Below are 21,098 nucleotides of genomic sequence, written 5' to 3' on the forward strand. Positions count from 1 at the left end.
TCTGTATGGCTCTTAATTTCCAGGGGCACTGCACAGGGCTCACAAAATTTGATTAAAAGATTTGGTTAAAATTTCCACTGTGAGTAATATTTAGAGCAGCTCACTAAACCTCTGATAAACATCTTATTTAATATGTCTTTTTTACTCAAATCAATCATTTTAACCACAAACCTTAACAGCATCTGATCATGGTCCTCATCCACAGGTCAAAATGTGGTAATTTAGCTTTTTCAGGAGCTTTCAAATGCATTTCAGCGCACTAATTCCATTACAACTGAGAAAACTCCCACTGTGCAAAGTCCATTCTCTGATGAGGACCGTGTGATATGGATGAAAGCCTGCTGAAAAGGAGGAAGTGGACCTTGAGTTAAAGTTAGTTTGTTAAACTGTTCTATTCACAGTCTAATATTTACTCAGACAGTGGTGGTGAAGTACTGAGATTTTTTTACTTAAGTAAAAGTCCTGCATTCAAAAAGTAAAAGAACATAAGTATTAGCATCAAATATACTCAGAGTACCAAAAGAAAAAAAGTAAATGAAAAGTAAATGTAAAATGACCCATTTCAGAATAATATATATTATATTATTGGATTATAACTATGTATGCATTAATGTGTACCAAATAAACAAAATGCAGAGGTAACAAGTGTGTGCTGGAATTTTTTTTCCTTTTTGAAATGGATCTTCGACGGAATTAATTCCCTGCACCACAAAGGAGACAAAGCAAGTGGTGTGTGTGTAGCTTTCTACTCATCTTGCATTAATGTCTACATCACATTAATGATGCAGCTCGTAAAACTGGAGCTGATTGTAACTTTAAATACTGCCAGGTAGCTTCATCTATAATATATCTTAATTCATTAGTTGATTATAATTTACATAATGATCCATAAGTAATCAAGTAACTAGTACCTGAAGTTATCAGATACATGTGGCGTAGCGAAAATAGTTGCCTCCAAAATGTAATGAGTAGTACAGATTAGCAGAAAATGGAAATACAAACTGGACAATACTTAAGTACTTAGTTACTTTCCATCAATGCTGGGGCAGTCCATATTTTCTCAAACAATACCTTCATGTTTACTTTTGAAGCACTGACCATTTTTACATTTTTATCTATTTCAGGGTAAATAAGTACTTTTTACTTTTCCATTTATTTATCTGACATGCAACACATAGACTGAGCTCATAAATGTGAATGCAGTTAGACTTTAAATAAGCCATTAGTATGTGAAGAAAGTAGACAGCCTACTATATTAAATTCCTTTTTTATGCTATATAGTACATGGAGGATTTTCTCCTCATTAAACACATGGGGCAGGTGTTCTGTCACTGTTCCGAGTTAAGTGCAGTGCAACACTGCAAAAAGAACCATTCTTTACAATGAGTTTTGATATGTTACTCCAAATACTTATTTTTATTTAAAATATCAAATTAGGAAAATTTCAATTAGGGTGGTGTTGATACTTTACTTCCCCCTCTGCAGTTTGTACAAGTCATTCATGAGCAGTAGGCAAAAGGGGATTACTGCTGCAATATAGTGGTTTAATTTCAAAATGTCAAATAAATCATCTTTCAGCTTGTCACAACATGCAGATAATTCTCCGCATTTATGATATACAGCACATCATTTATTCTATCATGATTGTATAATTATTTACTTACAAGTCTCCAGTGGCCAACATGGTTTTAACCAACAACTGGGGTTTCATTCAAAGTTGCAGCTGCACATAATAACTCCATGAAGATAATACATATAATCTGAGTAACACAAGTAAAGAGGAGATGCTAAATAGCAGAGAAACCAAAGAAAATGAGTGATGATATTAGAGGTGAGAAAGATTTAGTTTCTAATAAATGTGGAAAAGTAATTAAAGCTAACAGTCCCTGGAATGCATGTTGTCAATGGAAGAAAAAAACGTATTCAATCATAATACAAATTTGTCAGAGTTAATGTTGTAGTCTGGATTTACAACAATTTCTTACTTCATAATTAATGTTCATTAAATGAGCTTTTCTTTCACTGTAATGCACAACAGACAATTACTTCACTTTTTCTGTTCTATTTTATTGTTCAATTGTTTGTTTTTCATCAGTTCTGTTGCTATGTTTTGGTCACTGACTCGCTGACATTTGCACATTAAAGTGTTCAGAAGTGGTTGAATAAAACAGACTCCTTGTATCACTAACAGAAATAAAACAGCTGCTGTTTAAAAATCATGCTGTTGAAGTTTTGACCCCATTAGCAGACCTCTGTGTCTGCTGACATACCAGTGGACTCATGTCATAATGCAAGAGAAAAGACGACCACAAAGAAGTTTATATGAGGTCTGTTCGGTGTGTTACATGGGAAGAAATAATAGTTTTGCAAGGCTGTTTTATTTTTCAAAAATATTTTGATGGGGGTAAGACCTTAAGAACAACAAAACATTTCCCTCAAACATAGTATGGTCTTAATGCTCATATTTTTTCTTGAATAAACACAAATGCATCCGCATACAATTCAAAAAGTACATGTACATATCTTGTTTTGAATGGGTACATAATGACACACAGTTGCCCTTTGAAATGTGACGGTTCACATCCATAGTTTGATCGTAAATACAGATTTAAAAGTTGTGCTGTTGATCGTCTGCCAGTGTTTCTTTTTCTCTTTTTTCTCCTTAAACTAGCAGGTTTTACAGGAAAAAAATTTGTATAACTATTTTTCCTCTTGAAGAGCAAGCAATTAACACTGAACAGTTCATTCATGAAGAGGGACGGAACCAAAAGCACCAGAGGAACTGAAATCATCTATGCCAAATGTCACCTCTTTTTCATCTTCATGTGAGCGAGAGCCAGTGTCCTGTGCTTTCTCTGTGCCAAGCTGTTTGAAGGCTCTCTCTGCTCTGAGTCCCTGGGTATACAGTAACTGTCTGTGCAGCAGGGCTCGTCACTGTTTCAGGATGAGACAGGTGTCTGTTAGATGTGCGGCTGCCTGTCACACACAGCCGTTCTCCTGCCTGGGCTTGTGCACCACTGGTGTGTGTGGAGGGTAGAGGGAAGGAGCGAGTGTACACAGGAAGCCAGCCAGCAACGTCAGGCCCAGTCCACCCCAAGCACAAAACATGGACCAGCCATAACCGTGACTGATGTCCTCTGGTATTCCAAACATGTAGCGAGGATAGCGAGACAGTTCAAAGTTGATCCCAGCCACACATGTGCAGAGGGAGATAATGCAGCATGTCCCTGCCAGAGAGAAAGAAAGAAAAGTCAAAAACAGCAACCCATTGTCATCTCCTCTGATGCATCATTTCACTACTCTCTCATTAACAAAGACCTTACCGCCCCTCTGTGGTGATTCAGGGCAGTGCTCTTTAATCTTACCTCCCATGAGGAAGAGAAGTCCAGCCACATACTGCATTAGATCATGCTCCTTGCAGCAGCCCAGCACGCCTATGATCCAACCGAACAGGATGATGGATATGGCCATGCCTACAAAACTGGCAGTCATCCTCTGGAGGTCTGCAAAGCACACAAAATAAATGAGTGTTTGTTGGGGCACTGGCAAGTTTTTCTAAATGTATTCAAAAGATTATGAAAAGGCGTTTTGGGAACTCACGGAGCGCGTGCCACTCGTCCTGCCTTATTGTCTTTGTCAGATTGATTGGCAGATTTCTGGGCAGCGCTGATGATGAGTAGTAGTATTTAATTGGTGTGCAGCGCGGAACCAATCCTGTGGATGTAAACAACAAAAAGAGGATGTCACATAAGCACTGAGATCAGATGAAGAGGATATCACAAGGCTCTCTGCTGCCACCCCCTCCCAAAACAAATCACCCAACCCACTTCCACCACCACCCACTCACACCATTGTAGAGCTGCTTATTGTACGCATCCCGAGGCTTCTGTTACTACAGCTTGCCCTTTTGTCTTGGAAAACAACACAGCACGTCGATTGTAACTGTCCTCCGCTGTAGGCTACTGCGTAGGCCTTGAGGGTCTGTGCGCAGCATCAGCACCTTGGATAGCGCATTCGTGCACAAAGTATTTACTGATAGTGCCTCATACACAACGACACACATGTCACAAACACATTATAGCATAAGATATAATCCACCAAAACCAAACCTTTAAAGATCAAATCCTCTATCTCCAAGTCAAATCCCCCACGGTGGCACTTTTTCCACAGTCCGGTGATGGTGGAGTTGAATTGCCGACTGCAAAGGGACTCCATTGCCGGGGCAGGAGGCAAGAAGTGCCGCTTAGACCGAAACAGCATTTCGTCGCTCCTCCTCTCCACATTTCTCTCCTTTGGCAACATGCGAAGTGGAAGGTTGTTGTTGGAGATGTAAATGTAGCCGGGGTCGTTTCTTTTGTTTGAATAATTCTTGCAGCGTTCCCGGTGCCTCCTGGCGTCAGTCTCGTACCAGTTGTCAGTGCTGATCGCTACTGCTATCAGTCCCAAAGCGCAAAATGCCAAAAAGAGACCTGCCGCGGTTAAAGTCCTCATAGCAGCCATGTTCCATGCGTATTTCGCCTCAGTGCCGTAATAATTCCGCGGGACACCAGGACTCCGCTCCTGGCTGCTGCTGCTGCTGTCAGTATTTGGGGCTGGGGAGGAAATTCAGCAATACATGGAAATCTGAAATGAAGATAAATCCCCAAAGCTCAAATTTCTTAGATGTGTCAACCACTGCCGAAATAAGCCAAATTCCGAGGCGGGGGATACATACATTTGGGCCTCGATGAGCTATTTTGGTTGTCTCCTCTCTGCCTCTGAACTCAGTCTAGCCTAGATACTAACCAGTCCAACATTTCTTTCCAGTAGATGGAGACAGAGCAAATATTTGAAAGCACACCAAGCCCCAGGCCTGCACTTACAGTAGATCATGATCTGAAATGATGGCCGAAGTTGGACACAGTCTTGCTAGAGGAAGTACCCTCCATCCGGTTTTTATATTTTGTATCAACTCGCTGCTGTTGTCTAAATGTTCAGTTATGAAACACCGAAAGATAGGCCCTATTTAACCCCAGAGAGGGCCTCATTTTCTCTGTCTGGTGTAGGCCTACAGGAAACAGTTTCATCACATCCCACAGATTGCCTCTGGTAACTTTCCATCCCCACAGGGCCAAACATAGCAATACAGTGGAATACCATTTAGTTCACTGTATAGTTTTGAGATAAGTCATACATTTCTTTTTTTTTTTAAATGGCAAAAAGTGGTTGTTTAACCACAGTTAAAAAGCATCATATAGGATTCAATTATTGGTTTTAAGCTAATAATGTCTAGCAGGAATATTACAACACAAACAAGTCAGTGGCTCCGGACATTTCAGTCATGTTTTCAATGGTTTCATTCTCATGGTCAGTACTTCCTCAATTGAAACCATGATGCCAAACTAAAAGAGGAACAAGCTCGATTCCAAACTTCATTTTTGGTTTCGGCTCCTGTGTGCAGTAGCCTAACTCTTAAAAAAATCCCTTCATGAGTTAATTGTTATGGGGATTTGTTGTGATTGATAGTAAGACAACAAGTAAATCATATTTTCCTGCACAAGTGTAGGCAAGACTGATTTGTGTTAAATGAATAACAATGTCATTTTGTTTAGGTTTTTTTAAAGTCACATCACTGCAGCACTTGAACTGACGAGGGGGGAAGTTGAGGCATACAAGGGCACGCCATTGAATATGCGATAACAAATGATGTCTATTTCAACAGTGTGACTGTTTGCACAAATATCTTTAGAGGATTTATACATGCATCTAAGTTGGTATAGGGTTTAGGGAAAACATAACTTAAACATTCCTATTTCTCTGGACCATATAAACATATTTTGAATAATTATAGATATACTGTAACTGCTTATAATCTACTCTCAAAAATCAGGTGTCATTATGAATCCTTGTACGATTATACCTCTTATAAGCAGGAAAATTGCTAAACACGAAACACGATTGGCTTTTGTTGTACATGACACTCGGCCAACAGGAACTAGCTGATCATATGGATTTGACAATTGGGTGATATGAACGCAGGCTGCATAGGGTCCAGCTTGTTTCTCACTTTCAGTTCCCATTTGTCTGGTGAAGTCAGTGCTCAGGGACATTGCGTTTTTTAGTGAAGCAAGAAGAAAAAGTTAACATTCATCAGAAGCTTCAAGAACAAAGATTCTCATGCTGCCTTGTTTACATGATGGATAGATATGTCATATCATCTGTAAGTGCTGCTGCTTTACTGTTTCGTCGTTTGTGACATTCAGAGAATATTTTATGGTTTATTCTGTGTTTTCATATCTTTTTCTAAAAAAAAAGAAAAAAGTTTTCTAGTAACCAAGTAATTCTAGTGACCAATGTGGGGCTTAGAATTACATTTATTGATTAATATATCAGAGAAGAAGATGAAGACTTACCTTTGGGAGTTTTGTTTGTGTTTTAAGGATGTGGATTCTTTTTTGCTGTGAAAATTGGGAAAGTAACCCTTAACATAGAGTAAACCTTATGTATTTGACCTACCTGGTCTGTTACTTTATACTATTCATTTTCCTGTCTTTATGTTCTAATAGAAGCAATAAAGATGAAATTGAATATATAAATAAAAGTGATTCTAGTGTAACAACCGATGGTCATATTTGACTTAATTTTGTCAGGACAAAGAGACTCAAAATTTACTTTCTCTGTGACTAAATCTAATTTTTCCCCTTCAAAGGCGTCAGAGGAAATCATTCCAAATGAACCACTGAATTATCGACCACCTGCAGAGCTGTACCCTTACCTCAATGTGGGGGAGCTTTATGAAGGTGAGAAGATTTCACAGTTGAAAAGAGCACGAGTCACTACACAACAGAGTGCCTTACCATCTGTCACTTTTCAGAACACAGATGGACCTTCCACACGGAGCGCGTGCAGCCGACGGACTTTGAGAATTCTCCAGTGGGTCACCTCATCGAGCTTCAGTCTGTGTCTCCTCAACAACTGGTTCAGCCATACCGCTTCAGCAGTGAGTCTCTGCCCCTTCACCTGGACCCACCACTTGGACCTCTCTCTGTGTCATCACAAGTAAGTATGTGTAGAGATGAGTGATGGCTATTAGTGTGAAGACATAATATATACATATGTGACTTGAAATACTGATATAAAAGCATATTGATAAGGAAATGTTGAGCAGAAAAAAGCTCCCTAAATCTAATACCAGAATGTAATCGTTTTACTAGCATGCGGCAGTAACATTTTTTTGCACTGACGCAAAAGCATTATGTCAAGTATTACTACATTATGTGATTTACATAAGTCATATTATCACTGTATTTCCCCAAAGTGAAGAGGCATTTATCCACAGCAGTCAAGTCTATATAAACCCTAGAACAGGAAAATAAACCACAAAGAAAAACTAGGGTTTTGTTAATTGTTAAGTTTAGGTACTTATTTAACACAGTTTGTTCCCTTTTAAAGTGAAAATGATTGCAAATTAAATTGTTAACAAGGGATGCCACCAATGAATATTAATTGTTGCCATAAAATGTCAGAAAACTGTGCAAAATGCCCTTTCCAGAGCCAAAGTTGAATCAATAAAAAGACTTCTGGATTTATCCAACCAACAGTCTAAAACCAAAAAACATTCAGTTTACTATCATAGAAGACAAAGAAAATCAGCAAACATTCACAATTAAGAAGCTGGAACCAAGGATTTTGGGGGATTTTTGCTTAAATGACAATTGATTAACAACATTGTTGCCGTTAATATACATAATGTGGATTACATGCTCCAGAACTGAATAAACAGAATGGATTCTTCGGACTAAATGTATTGCTGCCACCATAATACCAACACAATATGGAAATCAAAAAAAAAAAGAAGAAGCCATTCCAGCTCTACAAATACAGTATATGATGTGGACAGTTGGGGATATTTTCACTGAAATGTCATCTACATCACGTGCTTTTGTAGAGCATTGAATTCTATTTTGGCCGTTACTTCCTCTTTTAGTACAATGACAGTGTTTAAGCCAAAATGTCAGACAGTGAATAACTGCAAAACTAAATAAAATTGCAGCTCTATCATTCCTCTGTGTAAACTTGAACCATGATGTGCTTTAAATGTCTCCTAAAGATCCCACATTACAACCCATCCCTGTGCTACCAGTACCAGCCCTCTGCCTCGCCTGGACATTACTACTCAGAAGAGGAACAAAGAGGAATCAGTCCCCCACTTGAGGTATCAGAAGGGGAGGATGAACTCGAAGACCACAACCATTCCTCATTCAGGAAAGACAATAGTGAGTTTTCCAATGCAAATTATACCAACATCAAATCCTAATGTACTGAAACTCATATACATACATAGGGAAAATTGATAACTGCTAGACTAAATGAATCTGATGAGTCTCATATTTTCCAATCCAGGCAACAAGAAAAAAATCCGCTTGTACCAGTTCCTCCTGGATTTGCTAAGAAACGGTGACATGAGTGACAGTATCTGGTGGCTGGACCAGGACAAGGGCATCTTTCAGTTCTCCACAAAACACAAAGAAGTTCTGGCCAGCCACTGGGGTACTCAGAAGGGAAACCGCAAAAAAATGACCTACCAAAAAATGGCTCGAGCTCTGAGGAACTACGGTAAATCTGGAGAGATTAAAAAAGTAAAGAAGAAGCTAACCTACCAGTTCAGTGAGGAAGTGCTGAGAAATCTCTATCTACGTACGTATCCCCACTGATGAGGGAACAAAGGCTGTCTTTCATTACGCTAAAAGGATTGTGTTTTGCCTGTTTGCAATTTCACTTAGTTTTTCTACCAAGTTTTCTTACCTATTTATTTTTTATTTGTTAAGGCAGTGTACATCCTCTATGGCATTTGCCTCTAGCTATATAAACTTCTTCATTTCAGACTCAAAAGTTTATACGTGTAAATTTGTGTGTTTGTGTATAAGGATTAAAGTTTGATTAATCATCGGGGACAGTAAATGACTTTAAATAAATATTAAGTTATGTTATTTCTTTGTCAAAATTACTCGAATGAACTGAATCCATCTTAAAACAAGCACAAAACATGTTTCAGCCTACAGCTTATGTGTGTATATTTCAGAGCATGGTGTGTTAATGTCATTGTTTTTAAGCCTTATTAAAATTGGACAGCAATAGATAGATGAGACAAACAGATGCAATAATGTCACCTACAGAGTAGACAGTAAACAGCTGCAGTAATTAGTACTAGTGATTGAAAGACAAATAATTAGCCTACAGCACACAACCAAGAAAGACAAGTATCAGAGATCTGTGTGTGAGATAGATGGAGACAATTTTAATACAGTTGCAAGCAGATTGTAGATGTGTGGAGTCATTGAGTCTGTAGCGTACCTATATGACATTTGGCAACTGGCAGGGCCTTGACCACAAAATCTGCTCTGCTCCATGCAGGCCTGGAAATAGGAGGATACAGATACATACAAAGGGAAAACTTAAGTTGTGTCATCATGCTAGAAATCCTTTTTGTCATTTTACAGATGATTGATAATACCGGCTTGTTTCAAAAGTCTAAAATTAAGTATACCATTCACACAGAGGGAGATGAGAAATCATATACTAGCCTATACCTGATTAAAAAACAGATATGAGCAAGAACAAACACTGGTAAGTCAGAACCAGATCCAAATATAGGCTACTGGGATCCACGGACTGGGGTCATGGTCTGAAACTGACAGATAGACCTGAGAAAAAGAGAGTGAGATAGATAGATCTGCCAGATTGATCTACTTTAAAGCACAGTTGTTCCGTTTTTTGAACGCCACATATCTATCATATATGATATTAATGTTCCTTATATTTCGGTCGTCTTCGTCATGTGCAGCATGACAAAAACGCATAATGTTTGTAAATGCGCTAACAGTTAAACCTTGTGAAAATAAATGCAGCTCTAAAAAACGATGACAGCTAAAATGATGAATAACAGGAAGAGATAATATGGACAACATGAAAAACAGCTCAATATTTTGTGATTTTTCCAAAAGAGAAGGAAGGGTAAGAAGTTAATTGCCTGTTGATTTAGATAGTGAATGATCGAAGTGCATTTCTCTTCATCATGATTGTAGGTGGCGTTTTATTTTATTTTACAAATCTCATGGCTCCAAAATGAACTATTCCTTCTGAGATGTAGGCAAATGCATCACGGAACTACTTAAATACAAGTAACGTTAGGCTACCTCAAAATTGTAACGTTAGTTAAGTAGCATAGGCTAAACTACATTCCACCACTGTTTTATGGGGCGACATTTAACTGTTTTTCCAAGTCAATATGATAGCAGTTATTTAATCACTAGCCTACTAACGTTACTACTATTTTTAACATCACAATTCAAAATAATCTGGAGTAGCCTAATGTTAGCCTATTAAATAGTGTTTGAGGTAGGCATACATATCTATTTTTCAATGATAGTACTTTGAATGTAAATAAGGTGCCAAAAAAAAACATAATTTTTTTTTTAAAATATTTATTAAAATAAACCCGGACCCTACAGAGGTCCGGGCTCCGTTCTTACAACCATAGCTCCCAACGTCCTATAAACCGGAAAGCTACCTAGTAATAGACGCCTGTGATTATTTAAAGGTCCCATGGTGCTCTTTGGATGCTTTTATATAGACCTTAGTGGTCCCCTAATACTGTATCTGAAGTCTCTTTCCCGGAATTCAGCCTTGGTGCAGAATTACAGCCACATGGAGCCAGTCCCACAATGAGCTTTCCTTAGGATGTGCCATTTTTGTGTCTCTAGCTATTGAGGAGGAGAGAGGGCCGGGCAAGGTGGAGGGTGGGGGTGTGGCCTTGACCAACTGTCACTTTTCTCGTTTGAAAGCCATGATGTCTCTCTCCCATGGGTTGGCCAAATTCTCTGGGCGGGCAAAGCAGAGAAAGGGGAGGTAACCTTGCTTGTTATGACCTCATAACAAGCAAGATTCCAGATCGGCCCATCTGAACTTTCATTTTCTCAAAGGCAGAGCAGGATACCCAGGGCTCGGTTTACACCTATCACCATTTCAAGCCAGTTGGGGACCATAGGCAGGCTGGGGGAACTCATATTAATGTTAAAAAACCTCATAAAGTGAAATTTTCATGCCATGGGACCTTTAACTTAAGTAGAATACTTCTACAATATATCAGCAGAAAAGTATAACGTGAGAGGCAGAAATATGACTCAGAGGCAGAGAAGGGCGGGTCATGCCTTCGCCATCCTAGGAAACGTTTGCGATGCTGAGCAGTTCATGCATGTATAAAAAAAAGGAGCAGTTTACTTCCGTCGACGTCACTCTAATCAGCCAATCAGAGCTCAGACGTTGTTTGGGGGCAAATTTCAAACCCGTGGAGTCGACAACGGGTTGCTAGCTATCCACATCAATTCGTTTTATGTTGAAAGACCGCTTTTGCGTGAAGGAATATTGTTTTTAAATACATTTTAGAAGTCTCTGGTGGAACATGAGAGTGAGGTTAGTAACGTTACCTTGACATTTTAATTAACTGGAATCTCAGTGTTTTACGTTAACAATAGTATTGAGTTAACGTTAACTTCGCAAACTTATTTCCTGATTAGTTAACGCTAGCCCATCGATCTTATATAAAGCTAGCTAGCTTTAGCTACTGTGAGCAGACGCACAAAGCTTGTGTCACGTTGGGACGAAGTAACGTTTGCCGTAACGCTATGTAATGTGTATGCCGCAATGAGTAATTTTGAATGGTAATTACATTTGTCTTAATCTCATGTCACTCATGAGCTGGTATTATTTAATGTTAAAACTAATGTTACAATACAACATCGGGAAGCTAACGTTAGCTTTGTAGCATCTAACGTTAGCTCTGTGCTACTAACAGAGTCTGCAACTTAATTTTTGAATTACTCGTTAGCGCCAACGTTAATACTGGACTGGTTTTGATTGGTGTTTTAAATCCAGAACACTGACCCACTCACACCATTGCTTTTCTTTCTAGTGAAGTCCACGCAGCAGAGTCTGTTGCCTACCTCAACCGAGCACTGATCAGGTTGCAGGATATTTGGGAAGAAATCGGGATTCCGGAGGAACAACGCCTAGATAGAACCAATGATATGCACAAGCACATTAAAGTGAGTAACGTTACCACATCAATTTAGATTAGATTTAAAGTCTGTGTGTTGTTCTGATAGAGCTAACAAATTGACACATTTTTGGGGTTGTCTTGTCCTGCAGGGTCTGCTGGACCTAATGATTGCAGAAGAAGGGGAGCTCAAGAAGAGATTACTGAAAAACATACAGTTACATAATAAGGAAGTTAATGATCTGTGCAGGGAACTTCAGCTGCCCCCCTTTGAGGTACATTCTCATTCAGGAGTATGTGGTTTTCTTGTACCTGTCGTGGAAAATTACTAATATGTTTAGACTAACTTTATGGATTTCCGTGAAGGAGGAAGATGGCTGCACCATGTTGCAGATGGAGAAGAATAGCCGCACACGTCTGGATGTGATGAAGGAGCACAAGAAGCAGAGAATGGAGGAGCTTAAGGGCCTTGTTGCCAAAGACCTTGAGCTGTGTGATATTATGTGCACTACCCCATTTTGCATTGACAAGGACTCTGTCCCATCACTGAAGCAACTTGAGACATATCGTGCCTACCTGGATGATCTGACCAAAGAGAAGGTGTTACTGACGTTCTGCTTTTCTTAATTACTTGCCTTTTTTCTTATTATGGTTGTAACCGGTCTTGTCTTTTCAGGAACGTCGTCATGATCATTTTGTGAGTGTCAAAAAGGAGATCATCATATACATGGATGATCTGGAGCGGCACCCTGAGACCAGTTTTGAGATGGATGTGATGTGTGAGGACGAGGAGGAATTTTGTCTGTCAAATGACAACATTGATGCTCTTAAACTATATTAGTAGGGATTATAAATTTTTTAAAAAATATAAAAACTATTAGCCTTGTTACGCACTTTATTTAAATTTTTTTTGTATATTCAAGTGTTCTTCGAGAACTAGACTTATGCACCTCATCTTCCGCTCTGTTTTTTCAGGTTTCTTTCAGAGAAAGCATTCCTATTGGCTGTTCTGCACATGCATTGCCCCTGTGACAGAGAGGGAAAACTGCAGGAAGGTGTCTCACTCAACTTCAAATTCTGGCATTTTTTTGCATTCTACCCACTGCAGCTTTAAGTCTACAATATCATGTAGTCTATCATGTTGTAATGGATGTATGATTTGTATGCCTCTCTTCAGTTACAAGAACGCAAGGCTGAGAATGAGCTCTGTTGTTCAGCTTTCCGCACTAAGATCCAGGAGTTGTGGGAAAGACTTCAGATTCCCCAAGACGAGAGGGAAGCCTTTTCTGAGCATATGGTCATGTCAAAGAAGAGAAACATGGAGGCAGTAAGAAATCTACCATATGTGGTCATTTAGATTAATGATACGTGATTTCAGATAATTAATTGGTGTGTTGTCTCACCTAACGCCTACATTACAATTTTCAATAATGTGCATCTGTCTTTCAAGCTCCAGGATGAGGTCCAGCGTCTAGAGGTGCTGAAAATGCAGAGCATGAGCCGTGTTATTGGGGCCATCAGAGTGGAGATTGCCCTTTTCTGGGAGAGATGCTTTTACAGCCAAGAACAGCAGCAAGCTTTTGTTCCCTATCATGATGGTGAATTTCTGTTGTTAAAAGGACAATGCCTTTACACCAAATGTATGCTGTTGATCATCACAGAGAGAGAGAGTGGGTCTCAATGCATGTTTTATTTCCCCAGAGGATTTTACTGAAGAGCTTCTCAACCTGCATGAGGCGGAGGTCAGGACCCTGAAGAAGTGTTACGAGGACCACAGAGAACTGTTTGAGGGAGTCACAAAATGGCAGGAGAACTGGACCTTGTACTTGGAACTTGACGTAAGTGTTATCCTCATGGATTTAATGGGGAAGCATTTAAAACAAACTTATCTTAGTGTGGTAACGGGTGGGTGTATGTTCCTCCCCTCATCTCAGAAAAAGGCCAATGACCCCTCAAGGTTCAACAACAGAGGTGGGAACCTGCTGAAAGAAGAGAAGCAGAGAGCTGACCTGCAGAAAAGTTTGCCTAAGGTAAGGAAATGTTTAAAAGTTGTTGGTTTTTTTTGTACAAAAACAGGATTGCTATTTAAGCAAGTTTCTGCTTGTGAGAGAAGCTGTAAGTGTGAACTCAAAATAAATAAATAAACTTGTCAAATTCAATAAGTAAATAGTCTCGCATTGCCAGACCTTACTTGGAAAAAAACACTCTGGGTTGTTTGCACTTCTTTTAACCAATCACAATCATCCAACGTTGGCTCTGCAAAAGTCTCGAAGGAACTTGTTTTGGTGGAAAATTTACACCCCGCAAAAGAAAACGCCATATACAATATTAAATAAAGTTAACTGTTCACACAATACTTTAACGTGAGCTATTTAAATTAGCTGGATACGTGGTTAAATGTAATTTGCTCTCACCAGTGTATCACCGTGTGTACTTCATCCATAGTATCCTCTCATATCGGTCCCAAACGTCCCAGTTAAATTGTAAATTCCGTTAACCTAGTCTTTGTAAATCTTAATCATTTCCCGAAAGAACCAAGCAGGCCTGCCTTGTTGCACGATCCAAAATGTCTTCAAAACTTGCCATTTTCGGCGTGTAGCTTGCTAGCTCGAAGTTTGTTGTTGTTTCCCGAAGCGAACAGAGTTTGAGAACTGTAAACGCACAGAGAGCTGAAGGTGAGGGACATCTGGAGCAATGTCAGGCAATTATCCTGGAAATTTACTTCTGTTGATCCAGACTACTTAGTAATAACGGAGAGTGGAAACAGCTGTGAGGTTGTTGGTGCATTACCGATTTTGGCCAACAGATGGGGATATTAAAACAGTAATTATCTTAGTCTGTATTTCCTGTGCAAATTGTTGTGCACCTGATTTTGACATACTGTAGGGCATTTTAGAAATTTGGACGGTTATGTAGACTGACCGTCCACTGTCAATGGTAAATGTGATTATATGTTGACTATGTAAAAATGAGTGTTTCCTAATTGTTCTAGCTGGAAAAGAGTCTGAAAGCCCAAATTGATGTCTGGGAGCAGAAGCATGGCAAGGAATTCATGGTCAATGGACAGAAATTTCTTGAGTACGTGCAGCAGCAGTGGGATCACCACCACACTGAAAAGGAGAAAGAGAAACTGGAAAGGGTGTGCTATTACTTTGATCTAGAACTACACAAAGTCTTAAAAATTCCTGTCACAAATGAGTTGTCGATATGACTAAATTCTTTTCTTTTTGAACTAGCAAATGAAGAAAACTAAACAGACACAGGAGGACATGTTATATGGAACTTCAATGAGAACACCATCCAAAAGGCGGGTAGCCGGGACTCCCACGCCTGGAAAAGTAAGAAAGGTAAGATGGTGCTGCAGATTATTGCATGCGGAGAGACCCTAAATGAACCTGGGCGAGTGAATGGGTTTAAAAGTTGACCCATTTTCCCCCTCTTGTCTACTAGATCAATGTCACCTCCACCATCTCCACTCCTAACAGCTTCCTTAGTTCAGGCCTCGGTGGAACCATGTGCCAGTCCTCCATCCAGAAACCACCTCTGTCTGCCAGCAAGGTAGGCTCACTGTCGCCCGTTTGACTTCTCTCACCGGCAAAATTCATGTGTTTTTGATGGCCTGTGGGACAGACGGTTAAAATTGGGTAGCTCTGTATCTGATCTAATCTGGTCTATTCTTTATGATAATGGAGTTAGGCAGGGTGCAATAATGTCTGTTTTTGTTTAACTTGCATATGGATGATTTTTCAGGGCAGTTAAACACTCCTAAACTAATTTGTTTGTATGCAGATGTGCTTATGTTTTGAAGATAAGCAATAGACAATGTAAATCTTGTTAAATGAAGATGCTCTTAAAGTAATAATTCTACCAAAAGCTGCACGTGAGTTTCTTTGTTTTCATAGTAACGTGCAAATGTGTGTTCCTTTTTGCACCTCATTTTGTCCTATATTCTGAAATAAATTAAAATGAAAAAGGTGGGGGGGGAAAAGGCACATTATCATTCTAGCTGGTCTCGTTGTAGGGTCTTGGCCTGCGAACCCCTGGACATGGAAAGACTCCCCGTGCACTAGAGCGAAACAAGGAAAACATCTCCCATCTTAGAAACACTCCAAGTGGCACACTAAGGTCTCAGGATACTCAAGATCACACCTTCACCTTTAACTCTGTTGCTGGGTCCTATTCGGAATTTGCGGTAAATGCGGTTTTACATCTGTTTAGTTAGTCCCTCACTACAAAAAAGGTCCACTCAAGTCTGTAGGATTATATAGTTAACCCAGTAAATGTATGGCTTACCATGTAACCGCCATTTTATTTAGTTGGGCTAAAGCAAAATTTTGGTTAAAGCCTGTTTGATCTAGACTTGTAAGTCTTAGAAAATACATTTTGTAAATCTTAAGAAAGATTTCCCCTTTTTGAAAGACTTTTGAAACAAGCCGGATTATCAACCATCTGTAAAATGACAAAGGATTTCTAGCATGATGACACAACTTAATTTAAAATATTTGAGCCCTCTCTTGGTGTTTAGTTGGTTGTCCAGTAACAATGTAGATCATTAAGTGGAGCAACTAAAAAGCAACCGTGCATGCGTCTGCCAAGGCTGCATAATGTTAATATTTAGAAACTGATAATCTCCATCAAAACTTATATAGTGGGCTCCCAGATAGCTCAGTTGGTAGAGCGGGCGCCCATATATAGAGGAATACTCCTCGACGCCGCGGGTTCGACTCCGACCTGAAGCCCTTTGCTGCATGTCATTCCCCCTCTCTCTCCCCTTTTATGTCTTCAGTGTTCCTGTCAAAATAAAGGCCTGAAACGCCCCAAAAAAATCTTTAAAAAAAAAATACAAAATTTACATAGTGGTAGACAATGCATACATACAATAAATACATACCAGATAATTTGTATTTGAGCTGTAAATAATAAGAAAATGGTAAAGTTTAATCCTCCACTCTTCCTTAAAAAACAACAAACGCGCTGACTTATTGGGAATTTTACTTCACGTAATCCCAGAGTTAGAACAAGTTCATACATAGCTCCTCTCTCAAGTGTGCGTGCTGTAAAGCTGTCTGACGGCTCCAGCATTAGCTTAGCCCAGCACAGATCCTGCAGGTAACTGGTTCCAACTAGCCTACTGCTCCGAATTGTGATAAAAGTGTCAAAATAACGCCAACATGTTCCTGTTTACATGTTGTGATTTGTAGAGTCACAGCGTGTACAAAAAACGACGACACAGCCATCTTCTATCTGTAAACAAACCGGGAACTATATTCTCAGACAGGCTTGCTGCGGGCATATCACTCCGCCCAAGTACTATATTCTTCCACCTGAGAATATAGTTCCCAGTTTGTTTACGGTTAGAAGATGGCTGTGTCTCATGTTACGTGGTTTTTTGTACACGCTGTGACTCTACAAATCACAACATGTAAATAGGAACATGTTGGTGTTATTTTGTCACTTATTCGGAGCAGTAGGATTACTGGAACCATTCACCTGCCTGTTCTGTGATGGGCTGATGCCGCTGGAGCCGTCAGACAGCTTTACAGCACGCACGGAGATGAGAAGGGTATGTATCGACTTGTCTAACTCTGGGGGTTACGGTGAATAAGCTAAATTCACAATAAGTCGGCGTGTTCCTTTTTTAAAATAAATAAATAAATTTCCTCACATACCAAAGACTTTATCACTTGTTCCCTGGCAACAGTTTAACTTTCCACCACAGTACTCTGAAATCTGGACATCATGACAAAAATAGTTTTCCAAAACTAATATATACATAAGTATTTCATATGACTATGCCACAACACTGAATACACAAACCCATTTGGTATTTTGACCTCTTCAATATGGCCGAAGATACTGACCGTTACATTTCACTTCTCTTTACAGAGAGACCTCTCGAAGGCTTCTCAATCGAACGTGAAGTCAGGAGTGCTGAACTCCACTGTCAGTCATCAGTGATGGGTTAAAGGAGCGGCTCCAGCATCCAGCTCAGCGGTAGTTAGGTGTAGTACTTTAATGTAAACAAAATGTGTAAATATTTCAATCTTTGAATGTTTTGAATCTCTGTCGATCCTGTTTTCTTAACTTTATTTTCGGGTTACTGCTGTAGCAGTTTTCTCTTGTATCTACTGGGGCAAGTTAACAATTTTTGCCCCAAGGTTTTTTTATTTTACATTTTTATTTTGGGGGTTACAGCCTTTTAAAGTTAAACATTAACCATATCTAAAGCTCTACTTTTGTTTAGTACTGTAGCAGCTAGCCAGCACACCATGCTTTTATTCCTCCAGCTGGGATGACAGCTAAATTAGCTTTTCAGAAACAAAATATTTTAAGTGCTTTTTTGTTTTTTTTTAAATCTGTAAATAAATGATTATGAAATAAATTCATCGCTACTAATTGTAATTATTTATTATCTTGTCATTTCTAATTGTACAATACATGCATGTTTTCATTCTAGCCCCTATGGTTGAGTTGCACAGGTTTTATGTTAACTCTGAGCCTAAAGCAGTATCTGTTAAGTATTACATTTGAGCACACAATATCTTTAGGACATTTCACATATTGTAGAAAATGATCTTTTCTCCATGCAGACTAGCAATGGATGTTATGTTGAAGACATGCGTGTCATGAGTTCTTCGAGAGCCCTCTCACGGTTATTTTCATGAACAAGCAGCACTTCTTTGATTGCACTTTGCTGGAACCCCATCTCATTAAACTGAGTCAGAAGGCGCAGGAACTCAGCAGCCTGAAAAATAATTGCAAGTAATACACATTAAGGTATGGCTGTGGTGTGGCTTTATTGTAACCTTTTTGGAAAGTAAACACTGAAAAGCAGCAATCACCTTGCTCTCACAGTTTTGAAACATCTCCAAGGCCTCCTCCACCTGTGCTTCATCATAACCCAGCTCACACAGACGGCCGTTGGCTACCAGGTATTTTAGGATCTGTTGAAAACAGGACAAAGGATCGAGAATGACATGCTGGGTCTTGATAATATACAAATATCACAAGTTAGATTTGCATAAATAAGACCTTTGGTCACCAATCTGTGAGCCCACACATAAGTGTAAATAAGGATGTTTTGTTAGTGTATTTTCTCTGCCAACTTATTACAAAAAAGAAATGCAGGTTTGTTGATTTATTGTAATGTGCAAGTTTTAATTTTATAATTATCAAGCCTGAAGGTGACTGAAAAATATTTTATTTATGCATAATCAGGGTTTATAAACCAGTGAAGACATGTTGATTAACAACATCTGAACACAAAGTGGCGCCTACCTTCTCCGGGCTGTGATAGCCTGTCTTCTGCAGAGCCAGAAAAGCTGTGCGTAAAGGGTAGCCCTTCTCTGTGATGGTTTCAAGTAGCTCCCTCTCTTCCTGGCTGAGTGCTGACACCAACTCTGCTGCCGAGTCAAAGAAAACTCCACGAGAGCCACCAGTCCTCAGGGTCTGATGACAATAACATTGAAATAGGAAAAAAGAAAAAAAGGTAAGAACAGAAATGATAAATATTTTTCTCAGAGACACTGACAGAAAAAATCAAAACCTTCTGTCTGTGGTTTCTGACAACAGGCCCTGCAGAGGAGGGTCGTTGTTGCTGCAGCCTGGGTGAAGAGTGAGCAGGTGGTGTGTCCTGGGAGTACCTTCTGCCCACAGAGCCCAGTGAACGCTGCCTCTTTTTGCTGTTCTTCTGCCCGTGGGGCAAGGGGCTGGCCTGCTGTGACCTGTGCTGCTCCGGTGCTCGCAGAGGTTGTCTGCAGTCTTGGAGAGAAGGTAAAGAGCCTCTAAAGCTCTGAGGTGAGGCAGGCTTACTGTGGTGAGTGGAAGGACCAAGGTGCATGTCTTTGACTCTGGAGATTGGGTCTTTGGGTGCAGTGCTCCGGTGCTGCTCTCTGCTCTTGATGGAGCGAGGTGCATCTTCGTTGGAGGAGGCTTCATTATCCTCATGGTAACCATCGTCATCCTCAGAGTCAGACAGGAGGAACCTGACGGTGCGATGGTGCAGCCGGCGAGTGTCTGCAGAGTTCAGGCTGTGACTGCGGGGTCGAGGGTTCAGGTCCCACGGGTCGTTGGTCCTGCGATTGGCCCTGCAGCTCTCCTCAGAGCTGCTGAACATCAGCCAGTAGGGGGGACAGGAGGGGGCCTGGCAGTCTGGCTGCTGCCCAGTTAAGATCCATTTCTCCAGGTTGAATCCATACTGCAGTAAAAACAAACAAAAAAGCTTTTCAGCAACAGAACCTAAACACAACACACTCCAGTCACAAGAGGAAAAGCACTAACATTCATAATGGCTCCGCTATACAAGGGTCCCTGTAAGCCAGCATGCACAATACCTGACATTTTTTATCTGGGCTGTGGCAAATTTAATGTAGTAGTGCAGAATTGTACTAGGAACAAGCATTTTTAAAAATACATTACAATGAAATTGGGCCCAATGGACCCATGTTCTATGTTTTCCCAAAAATGTTTCTGATGAATAACTAGGAGAAGAAATGAAGTCATCCCAAAAATTAAACTTAGAAAAAATGTGAATGTTCACTTCAGTGTGACCTCAGTGTCTCGTAGTATCCGATGGCAGTCTGGTATAGTGATGTCTGGAGCCGTCACAAGCTGCACTTCCTCGTCCAGTGGGCCCAGTAGGGTCTGAAATGGGACATCCTCCAGAGTGTTCATTTTCACCAACAAACGACCTTCATCAGAAGAAACAGAGTTCCTGAGTTTAAAGTTATCGAATCAGACCTTCATTGCCATTTTATTGATACTAACCTTTGTCAGGTTTTCTCTCTCAGGTCCACAGCCCTCTGAAGCATTGACGAGTAAATGATTAACACAAAGACATCATCATACGTGATAAGCCTCTTCATCACTAAGCCTCTGTAATCATCTGAGGAGTTGTTTACCAATACTACCCCAGACATCTCCTCTGTAATCCTACCTGCACAATTATAAATAATGGAGTATTTATACATATTTACATATATATACCAGAGTAATACCAAATAATATATTTGATTGTTATACTATTAATACATTAACAATGCAAGATATATAATTTTCACTAAAT

At 39.8% G+C, this 21,098-nt stretch overlaps 4 protein-coding genes across 4 annotated transcripts; 2 read left to right on the top strand and 2 right to left on the bottom strand.

Moving 5' to 3' along the window:
- Positions 1 to 1,577: 1,577 nt before the first annotated feature.
- On the bottom strand, positions 1,578 to 4,500 carry tmem276a (transmembrane protein 276a). Its single transcript, XM_039808755.1, has 4 exons — positions 4,110 to 4,500; positions 3,601 to 3,714; positions 3,366 to 3,503; positions 1,578 to 3,227 (listed from the first exon to the last, which is right to left on the bottom strand). The coding sequence occupies exons 1-4, from the start codon at positions 4,498 to 4,500 to the stop codon at positions 2,980 to 2,982; spliced, it is 891 nt and encodes a 296-aa protein (XP_039664689.1). The 3' UTR covers positions 1,578 to 2,979.
- A 1,514-nt stretch (positions 4,501 to 6,014) lies between these two features.
- On the top strand, positions 6,015 to 8,954 carry spi1a (Spi-1 proto-oncogene a). Its single transcript, XM_039808756.1, has 5 exons — positions 6,015 to 6,199; positions 6,689 to 6,779; positions 6,854 to 7,038; positions 8,090 to 8,255; positions 8,383 to 8,954. Exons 1-5 carry the CDS (start codon positions 6,173 to 6,175, stop codon positions 8,691 to 8,693), a joined length of 780 nt encoding a protein of 259 aa, XP_039664690.1. The 5' UTR covers positions 6,015 to 6,172; the 3' UTR covers positions 8,694 to 8,954.
- A 2,594-nt stretch (positions 8,955 to 11,548) lies between these two features.
- LOC120564083 (protein regulator of cytokinesis 1-like) lies at positions 11,549 to 18,436 on the top strand. The gene is made up of 14 exons (XM_039808764.1): positions 11,549 to 11,699; positions 11,951 to 12,083; positions 12,187 to 12,309; positions 12,401 to 12,634; positions 12,711 to 12,874; positions 13,205 to 13,361; positions 13,485 to 13,632; positions 13,736 to 13,872; positions 13,969 to 14,064; positions 15,027 to 15,173; positions 15,271 to 15,381; positions 15,485 to 15,592; positions 16,056 to 16,226; positions 17,921 to 18,436. Exons 1-14 carry the CDS (start codon positions 11,683 to 11,685, stop codon positions 17,990 to 17,992), a joined length of 1,818 nt encoding a protein of 605 aa, XP_039664698.1. The 5' UTR covers positions 11,549 to 11,682; the 3' UTR covers positions 17,993 to 18,436.
- Positions 18,421 to 20,907, bottom strand: LOC120564071 (ubiquitin-associated protein 1-like). The gene is made up of 6 exons (XM_039808748.1): positions 20,801 to 20,907; positions 20,585 to 20,724; positions 19,581 to 20,231; positions 19,313 to 19,483; positions 18,877 to 18,978; positions 18,421 to 18,779 (listed from the first exon to the last, which is right to left on the bottom strand). The coding sequence occupies exons 2-6, from the start codon at positions 20,705 to 20,707 to the stop codon at positions 18,639 to 18,641; spliced, it is 1,188 nt and encodes a 395-aa protein (XP_039664682.1). The 5' UTR covers positions 20,708 to 20,724; positions 20,801 to 20,907; the 3' UTR covers positions 18,421 to 18,638.
- Between the last annotated feature and the right edge of the window lie 191 nt (positions 20,908 to 21,098).

Source organism: Perca fluviatilis, chromosome 8 (assembly GCF_010015445.1).
Source record: "Perca fluviatilis chromosome 8, GENO_Pfluv_1.0, whole genome shotgun sequence".
Lineage (NCBI taxonomy): Eukaryota > Metazoa > Chordata > Actinopteri > Perciformes > Percidae > Perca > Perca fluviatilis.

What these genes read in the sequence shown, in the direction of transcription:
- tmem276a (XM_039808755.1), bottom strand. Translation starts at nt 4,500, where the DNA reads ATGGCTGCTATGAGGACTTTAACCGCGGCAGGTCTCTTTTTGGCATTT. An exon ending in GGACGAGTGGCACGCGCTCC is followed by an intron (nt 3,504 to 3,600) that starts GTGAGTTCCCAA and finishes TGTGCTTTGCAG; the next exon opens with ACCTCCAGAGGATGACTGCC. An exon ending in ACTTCTCTTCCTCATGGGAG is followed by an intron (nt 3,228 to 3,365) that starts GTAAGATTAAAG and finishes TCTCTCTGGCAG; the next exon opens with GGACATGCTGCATTATCTCC.
- spi1a (XM_039808756.1), top strand. Translation starts at nt 6,173, where the DNA reads ATGATGGATAGATATGTCATATCATCT. An exon ending in ATAGATATGTCATATCATCT is followed by an intron (nt 6,200 to 6,688) that starts GTAAGTGCTGCT and finishes TCCCCTTCAAAG; the next exon opens with GCGTCAGAGGAAATCATTCC. An exon ending in CTCTCTCTGTGTCATCACAA is followed by an intron (nt 7,039 to 8,089) that starts GTAAGTATGTGT and finishes TGTCTCCTAAAG; the next exon opens with ATCCCACATTACAACCCATC.
- LOC120564083 (XM_039808764.1), top strand. An exon ending in ATATGCACAAGCACATTAAA is followed by an intron (nt 12,084 to 12,186) that starts GTGAGTAACGTT and finishes CTTGTCCTGCAG; the next exon opens with GGTCTGCTGGACCTAATGAT. An exon ending in AGAAAGAGAAACTGGAAAGG is followed by an intron (nt 15,174 to 15,270) that starts GTGTGCTATTAC and finishes TTTTTGAACTAG; the next exon opens with CAAATGAAGAAAACTAAACA.
- LOC120564071 (XM_039808748.1), bottom strand. Translation starts at nt 20,707, where the DNA reads ATGAACACTCTGGAGGATGTCCCATTTCAGACCCTACTGGGCCCACTG. An exon ending in TCAGAAACCACAGACAGAAG is followed by an intron (nt 19,484 to 19,580) that starts GTTTTGATTTTT and finishes TATTGTCATCAG; the next exon opens with ACCCTGAGGACTGGTGGCTC. An exon ending in GCTATCACAGCCCGGAGAAG is followed by an intron (nt 18,979 to 19,312) that starts GTAGGCGCCACT and finishes TGTTTTCAACAG; the next exon opens with ATCCTAAAATACCTGGTAGC.